This window comes from Staurois parvus, unplaced genomic scaffold, assembly GCF_062004578.1.
Source record: "Staurois parvus isolate SC_StPar_1 unplaced genomic scaffold, SC_StPar_1.0 ptg002113l, whole genome shotgun sequence".
Taxonomy (NCBI): domain Eukaryota; kingdom Metazoa; phylum Chordata; class Amphibia; order Anura; family Ranidae; genus Staurois; species Staurois parvus.
Window position 1 is genome coordinate 5,522,239 of NW_028319909.1, and position 8,778 is coordinate 5,531,016.

General features: G+C 44.1%; 1 protein-coding gene across 1 annotated transcript in view; it reads left to right on the forward strand.

Moving 5' to 3' along the window:
• Nucleotides 1-8,521, forward strand: part of LOC149432780 (uncharacterized) — a 31,920-nt gene extending 23,399 nt beyond the window's left edge. Inside the window, exons 8-9 of the mRNA XM_089665009.1 lie at nt 2,794-2,928; nt 6,171-8,521. Of these exons, the coding sequence (XP_089521135.1) occupies nt 2,794-2,928; nt 6,171-6,550 (515 nt within the window). The 3' untranslated portion in view covers nt 6,551-8,521. The remainder of the gene's footprint in view (nt 1-2,793; nt 2,929-6,170) is intronic.
• The last annotated feature ends 257 nt before the right edge of the window (nt 8,522-8,778 follow it).

An 8,778-nucleotide genomic window follows, 5' to 3' on the forward strand; every position in this document is an offset into this window, starting at 1 on the left:
AGTACAAATTCACCCCTCCTGCTGAAATCCCTCTCCCAGCACAAATCTTTGCCCCGCATCCCCCAAATCCGCCCAGCACAAATTCCCCCAAATTTCCCCTCCTAACACAAATTCCCCAAAATACAAATTTTACCTCTCAGTACAATTCCCCTCCCCCCTCTACCATATCATCTCCTCTAGCACAAATCCCCCAAATTCCCCCTCCTAGTACAAATCCTATACCCTCAAATTTCCCCTCCATGCACAGTATACATGACTAGTGTAGAAGAGATGTGTTGTCAAATACTAACACCCCCAAAAGCATACCCAACTTCTGAAAAACCCCCCATTTCCCAGTACTCCCTCCACCAATAAAAGGAGACCACCCTTTGTTGGAGTAAAATGGCCTTCACGACCATTTATTAACAATTTAACTTAAATATACAGAAAACATTCCGTAAAACAGAAACCTCCAAAAACATACGGAATGAGTTGTTGGTCTAGGAAGGCACCCAAAACAATATTGATCTCCCCCTGCGGAACCTTCACCTTAATGTTCTTACTAGGCCTCCAGCCGCAAAGCACCGACTCGGAGACAAGGACACACCTTCCGCAGGTAGACCTCCACCTTCCAGTTAAACCTCGATTAACTGGAATTTACCCGGGCACACCATACCACAGATGGGTCCCAACCATACACTTATCATCACAAACCATTAACAACCTACCAAGACCAACAACTGCCACCAAACTAAACAAGCCAAACAGATCAAACCACCCAGGGGAGGGCAGGTTTCTCTCTTCAGCTGCTAATCAGCACTGGATCGTCCCACCCCTCCCCCCAGCACTCCCCCAAGATTCAGGATGATCCCACCCACACCTGCTAACACCAATCAGGTAACCTTACTATCTTTTTTAACCCTTCCCCTTTAAAGTACATTAACCCTTTCCTGTCTTTTCTCCCTCTTGACCTAGTCATGTCTGCCCTGCACTATTCTTCTCTTTCTTTCTATCGCTACGGGCACCCCTTTCCCCCCACTCCAAATCCCCACACCCAGCACAAATTCCCCCCAATCCCCACTTCTAGCACAATCCCCCCCCCCCCCCAAATTTCCCCTCCTAGCACAAATATCCCCCAGTCATTCCTACAAGCACAAATCTCCCCAAACAAAAATGTTCCATCCTAGTACAATTCCCATCCATCCTCTACCATATCATCTTCTCTAACACAAACCCCCAAATTCCCCCTTTTAGCACAAATCCTCTTCCCCCCTCCCCCCTCCCATCACAGCCCCTAAATCACCAGTCCTAGCACCCCCCATTTTCTCCTCCTAGAACCTAGATTCTTACCTTTTGCTGCCCCTAACTTCCCCCTCCCAACACAAATCCCCTCCCCCTAAATGGGTGCTTAATTATTGTCTACTTTCTACAATTTTTCCTTTACAGTTGGTAAATAATTTTTTAGTGTTATATATTTTAGGGATATGCACCCTCACCAAACTTTTGGTGAGTCACAGAGCTGGTCTATTGATTGAATTTGTGGCCCTCTTTTTGTATTTTTTCTAACCATAGACCTCATTGTAAGCAAAAGGCCTTTCAGCTGAAACCAGAAACCTGTACATTTTCCAGAAGCTGTAACATCATTAGCAATGATAGCCTTGGTGATCCTCTTGAAGCTTTTCCGGCCTCTCCACGAGTTCCTTGTCCTCAGGATCTCCAGCCATAGATTGACCTCTGCTACTCCATACCAGGCATCTCCTCTCCTCCTACCAGACTCCTGTCCTCTGTGAGGCTTCCTGAGGCCAGGGCCTCCAGCAGTAGGACCACACTGAAAAGGAAGTCTTTTTTTTCGGCTAGGAATTGTCACCAAGCACATGCAAAGGCCCCAGGCCTAGTCACAGCTGCATAACACACCACCCTCCCTAGGTCGCAGCCCATGGAAAAAACAGTACACATGGCCCACCTTAAATATTTATGATCTCCCCCAGTATGCGCCAACAGCAATAAACCTCCTATTGGTTGGTCAGAGGAAACATATCTATTCAATATTCAGTGTTACTGTGGCATTTTATTCTATCCAATGACACCTACAGGCAGCAGTGAGAAACAATGCCGACAGGGGGAAACCCAATGAGAGAACCTGCTTAGGGCAGGGTGGCTACATATAGTTCTGATTTAAAATGTATATAAATCCTAACTCTTTTTTCTGTAAAGTCCGTTTTGGGATCTGGAGCCTGAAGATTTCAAAGAGATCTGGGAGGGATGAAATCTCCAATCCTGGGTCCATATTTTATGAACCCCCAGCACACTAATGGTACAATGGTGTGCAGGGCTTTAAATAATTATCTGACTATGGTTCTGGGCTCCACCCCGGCAGACAAGAAGTCAGTGACCAGGAGTCAGGAGAATAAAAAGAATAAAGCGAGTGTCTGTGTGCTGGAAAAACTCTACCATTTGATGCTAGTTCTCACACTACATATAGTTCTGATTTAAAATGTATATAAACCCTAACTCTTATTTGATCCCTTTTGGTCTGTTGAAACTATTACTAAACACATTTTGCCAGAAATCATGAGATCTAATAAATTCCTGTGCCTCTTGCCTGTGCTGACTATTATCAATTACATTGTTCTCAGCTATATGAGGACTACAGAACATCTCCTGCTAGGTTATGGAGAAGGGGAGAGGGAGAGATGTTCTGTAGCCCCATCCTAGGGTAACAACAATGCTGCTCCATACACTCAGTGAAGTGAGTGAACCTGTAGTACACCTCAGGTTTATTTATCTGTCTATGTTTTTATATTATTTCAACAGCAACATCTACAAGCACAGTATCAAACGGTGTGCAATGCAAACTATGTGCAGGAAGCTCCTGTGGTACTAACACCACCACAATCTGCACCGGACAAGAGACCCAGTGTGTGAACTATACAACGATAACCACATTAGGTAACTTCATACATGTTTGATAACACCTTACATATTGCAATTGCATGATCCAAATGTGTCCTGTCCTAGTATACTGACCACAGACATCACTCACTCCCTACCCTCCCATGTGACAGTGGTGGTTCTTGGTGATAGACCTTGTGCAGTCATATGAAGATGGAGGATTCCTGAACCTTGTGTAAGGTGCAACCAGAATCAACTTCACATAGGACCAGAGGAGGACTTGGCTGGTGGGCATTTTATATATTTATAAGTGATACAGTGAGGAACAGAAGTATTTGAACACCCTGCGATTTTGCAAGTTCTCCCACTTAGAAATCGTGGAGGGGTCTGAAATTCACATTGTAGGTGCATTCCCACTCTGAGAGACAGAATTAAAAAAAAAAATTTGAGGAAATCACATTGTATGATTTTTAAAGAATTTATTTGTCTTGCACTGCTGAACATAAGTATTTGAACACCTGAGAAAATCAGTGTTAATATTTGGTACAGAAGCCTTTGTTTGCAATTGCAGAGGTCAAACATTTCCTGTAGTTCTTGACCAGGTTTGCACTGCAACAGGGATTTTGGCCCCCTCCTCCACACAGATTTCCTCTAGATCTGTCAGGTTTTGGGGCTGTTGCTGAGCAATACGGAGTTTCAGCTCCCTCCAAAGATGTTCTATTGGATTTAGGTCTGGAGACTGGCTAGGCCACTCCAGAACCTTGATATGCTTCTTACGGAGCCACTCGTTGGTTATCCTGGCTGTGTGCTTTGGGTCATTGTCATGTTGGAAGACCCAGCCACGACCCATCTTCAATGCTCTGACTGAGGAAAGGAGAGGTTGTTGCTCAAAATCTCACAATAAATGACCCCATTCATCCTCACCTTAATACAGTGCAGTCGTCCTGTCCCCTTCGCAGAAAAGCACCCCCAAAGCATGATGTTACCACCCCCATGCTTCACAGTAGGGATGGTGTTCTTGGGATGCAACTCATCCTTCTCTTTCCTCCAAACACTACGAGTGAAGTTTAGACCAAAAAGTTCTACTTTGGTCTCATCTAACCACAAGACTTTCTCCCATGCCTCCTTTGGATCATCCAGATGGTCATTGGCAAACTTCAGACGGGCCTGGACATGTGATGAGTTGAGCAGGGGAACCTTCCGTGCAATGCATGATTTGAAACCATGACGGCGTAGTGTTCTACCGACAGTGACCTATGAAACTGTGGGCCCAGCTCTCTTCATGTCATTGACCAGCTCCTCTCTTGTAGTTCTGGGCTGATTCCTCACCTTTCTTATCATCAGTGATATCCCACGAGGTGACATCTTGCATGGAGCCCCAGTCTGAGGGAGACTGACAGTCATCTTTAGCCTCTTCCATTTTCTAACAATTGCTCCACCAGTTGATCTATTTTCACCAAGCTACTTGGCAATTGCCCCGTAGCCCTTTCCAGCCTTGTGGAGGTCCACAATTTTTTCTCTGGTGTCTTTTGACAGCTCTTTGGTCTTGCCTATGGTAGTAGTTGGCGTCTGACTGACTGTGGGGTGGACAGGTGTCTTTAAAGAGCTCAGACAGGTGCTACTAAGTTAGATTAATGAGTGGAGTAGAGGTGGACTTTTTAAAGGCGCAGTAACAGGTCTTTGAGAGCCAGAATTCTTGCTGTTTCTTAGGTGTTCAAATACTTATGTTCAGCAGTGCAAGACAAATAAATTATTTAAAAATCATACAATGTGATTTCCTGAATTTTTTTTTTAATTCTGTCTCTCAAAGTGGGAATGCACCTACAATGTGAATTTCAGACCCCTCTATGATTTCTAAGTGGGAGAACTTGCAATATCGTAGGGTGTTCAAATACTTCTGTTCCTCACTGTATGTATGGGGCCCTTTTAACATTCAGATATCAATTAGAAAGGAAATTACACTTGCTTGGAGTTGTAGGTACCTGCTCACCATTCAGATCTGTAAGTGTAGAGTCCTTCAGAGGAGGTCTTTCCACTTTTTGCCAGACCCACCATACAACGCAGCACCATGGCACACTTTCTTTAGCCCACAGAAATCTGCCCCTACCATTCAAAGTTTCCACTGCACATTTGTGATTCATTTCATTTTCATCCGTTTTCCGGACAAAAGATTTCATTTTCGGTGATTCAGATGTATCCAAATTTCCGGATGGACACAGAAACGAATGGCAATGACTCTGGAAAAAAAATTCAATGAAATGTTTGTATCCATTTGTTCATCTGGATGATGTTACATGACGCAATAGTAGTTCCCAATGTATTTGTCATGTCTTGAGGTCCAGTATCAAAAGGTTATTACGGTATATATAGAGTTTCCAGGGAAACATCTGATGAGCATAAGCACGGTCGACATGGTCCACTGACCGAAAGAGACAAAAGGACACTGCGGAGAATTTCAAAAGTGACTGCAAAAGCTCAGTCTCAGTCTTCATGGGGCTCAGTCTTTATGGGAATGAGATTGAGCAACAGTCCACAATTTATGGGTGTTGCTCCACTCTCTCCTCTTCTGAACACTAATATCGGTCAGTAGTGGATTGGCAATTGCAGCTCACCCAGGAATGCTTTGCTTATGGAGTTCCCTCCGCAGTTTTTATGGACATGGGATTGAAAGACTGAGATTGAGCTGTGCAGTCACATTTTTTTTCCGGGTCACAATCCTGCTCAATGTCCTTTTGCCTCTGTCTCTATTGGTCATTTGACCATGTTGATCACTCTTATGCTTATTACACAACGTTTTCCTGGAAACTGTATACGCCATCACAACCTTTGATACTGAACCTCGCAACACAGCAAATAAATTGGCACCTTCAGTCACAGAGGCACCAGCTAAGCAGCACCAACAATTTGACCTCTTTGAAGCTCAGTAAGCTCTGACATGACTCCGTATTACTAGCAGTGCACGCAGTGAATGAGGAAAGTTAGGCTTCCCAACTGTTAGCTAGGTGTCTCATCACACAGCGGAATCAAAAGAATGTTACATTACTGCCGGTTTCAACATGAAACATGTTATCACACCTGCCAACCATGTAGCGTTTCCATTTTTTTTCTCTAGCCCCATGTACATTCAGCTCAGCTCTAGCTACAACAGCCTCCTATCTTCAAGGAAGACTTTCCACACAATTTTGCAGTATGTCTGGGGGAATTTGTACCCATTCAGCCAATTGAGTATTTTGAGGTCAGGTACTAATGTTGGATGAGAAGTTAAATCCTGAGGTTGTGATAAAATTTTCTTCCTGCAGGAATGTACCCTTCTACTTCATCATTTCAAGGATGCGGTACTAAATCTCTCTGCGATGCTCAAAACATTTCCTCTACTGTGAATTATCTGACTGTTGCAAATCTCTTTAGTTGTGAAAGCACCACCAACAATCCCAGCACCACTGCTCAGAGTAATGGAGGAAACAGCAGTACAACGCCCAGCAATGGGAAAAGCGGCACTACTGCTCTGAGCAATGGGGGAAACAGCACTACTGCTCTGACCAATGGGAAAAATGGCACTACTGCTCCGAGAAATGGGGGAAACGGCATTACTGCTCTGAGCAATGGACCACTAGTTTTCGTGCTCCTTTCCACAGCTGCCACCATGTTTGTTCTCCATCAGTTTAATAAGGATCCCTAAACATTTTCAGATGTGTGCTTGTGAAAAAAAGGAACGGTCATTGGAGGAAGAAGTCAGGGGAACTGTAAAGGGCCGGAAAGTTCAAAATGAATCTAGCATTTACTATCTTGTTCATGCATGCCATGTTCTAAATGAGTGTAACACTTCCAGGTATCAAAGCACTTCCCCTGACAATGCATTCAATTTCTTTTATCTCCAGATAGACAGCGCCATATTTCCATATTTGTTCAGGAATGTTTAACTTTAATCAGAAATTTTGATCTTACTAACATATTCATATGTTTGTGCTTTTCTATAGTTGTCATTACAATAAGCATTGGGATTTGCAGGCAAGCTACTAAATCAACCTTTCTCAATCTTTTCAACACTGAGGAACCCTTGAAATAACTTTCCGGTACTGAGGATCCCCTGATAATATTTCTGTATCTCCAACTCATGATACATTAGTGTGATGGCCAGTGGGAAGAATGCTCCTTACATTTGTGTGTCATTGAGAAGAGTTGCCCCCCTACAAATAACCAAAAAGATCAATGGTGTCAGTGGGAACTTATCAGAGAAGTAGAAATTGCTCATTGCTCAAGGAACCCCTAGAAACCTCTGAAGGAATCCTAGGATTTCATAGAACCCTGGTTGAGAAAGCCTGCACTAGAGGCAACCCCGTATTTAAACTAGCCTTAAAGTGGTTCTAAAGCCTTGAACTTTTTTTGTACCTTAATGCAGTGGTCTCTAAACTGCAGCCCGGGACCGGATGCAGCCCTTTTCTTGCTTTTACCTGGCCCTTGTAGTGCTATTTTCATCCACTGACACCAATGGCAGGGCATAAATCCACCACTGACACCAATGAAGGGGACCAATGGCCCCATTGGTGGGGCATAATTCCCCCCATTGAAACCAGTGAAGGGGCAGAATTCCTCCCAATGACACCAAAGATGGGGCAAAGTCCCTCCCAATGACACCAATATTGGGGCCCAATGGCACCAATGATGGGGCATAATTCCTCCCACTGACACCAACGATGGTGTGCTATTTCTCCCACTAACACCAACGATGGGACACTATTTATTCAGCTGACATCGGGAACTTCTCTACCACCACTGGCAACAGTCCAGGTCCCCCTTAAGTATGAAAGACAGTAAACTGGCCCTTTGCTTAAAAAGTTTGGAGACCCCTGCCTTAATTCATTCTCTGCATTAAGGTGAAATAAACCTGTTGTTCCAATCCCCCCAGACCCCCCTTTATACTTACCTGAGCCCAATTTTGATCCAGCACTATGCCCAAGAACAGTGGCCCCCTCTGCTCTTTTCCTCCTCACAAGGAAGACTGATAGCAACAGGAGTCATTGGCTCCTGCTGTTGTCAATCAAATCTTGTTACAAGGGAGCAGGGGGCAGAGCCATGGATCGCTGTCTATAGACACAGGCAGCATGGCTCAGGATCGAGCCCACACGAGTGCCCTGAAAAGATGCAGCTTTCTATGGGGACTGCATTGTGCAAAGCTATTGCACATAGCAGGTAAGTATAACATGTTTAGTATTTTAATAAAATAAATAATGAAGGTTTACAATCATTTTAAAGTGATAATAAATCCTCGATATTTGTAAGCACTTTCAGTAACTGATTTCAAGAATATGTAAACCAAACATTTCATATTCCTGATATGTGCCTGCTGTACCATGTACTTGTATAAAAGTATCCTGTACTCTTTGTATTGCTTCCTGTGTGTGAAATCCCTGGTGTTCCTGCCAGTTCCTCTGCTTTCCTAGTAAAAAAACAGTTTTCTGTCTGTACTGAGAACTTTGACAACGTGCATTTGCCACAAAACGCGTTACGAAGATGCTACTTTACCTACCACTACTATCCACATGGTCCACACCTTGATACGGGCGGCCATCTTTACTACACTTGGAATTGTGAATTGCACCATGTAAGTGCTTCATTTGTTTTATACTCCTTAATAAAAGTTACTACACTATCGGAAGCCTCTCTTTTGGGTTTGTTTCTGGGCCCTGAAGGTGACTCCTGTTCCATGAGCGTGCACGCACCCCCTGGAGGTCGCTGGTATAAAAGGATTCCACAACATACCGGATGAGCGTTTATCCCACTGGATACCTGGTAAAGCCATAATTGGAGAGGACGCAGATGATCCTGGTGACCACAGCAGAGACGACCAACACTCCGGCAGGTTTCCTGATCCATTGACCAGGAGTAGGTCATTTTACTCCAATGCGC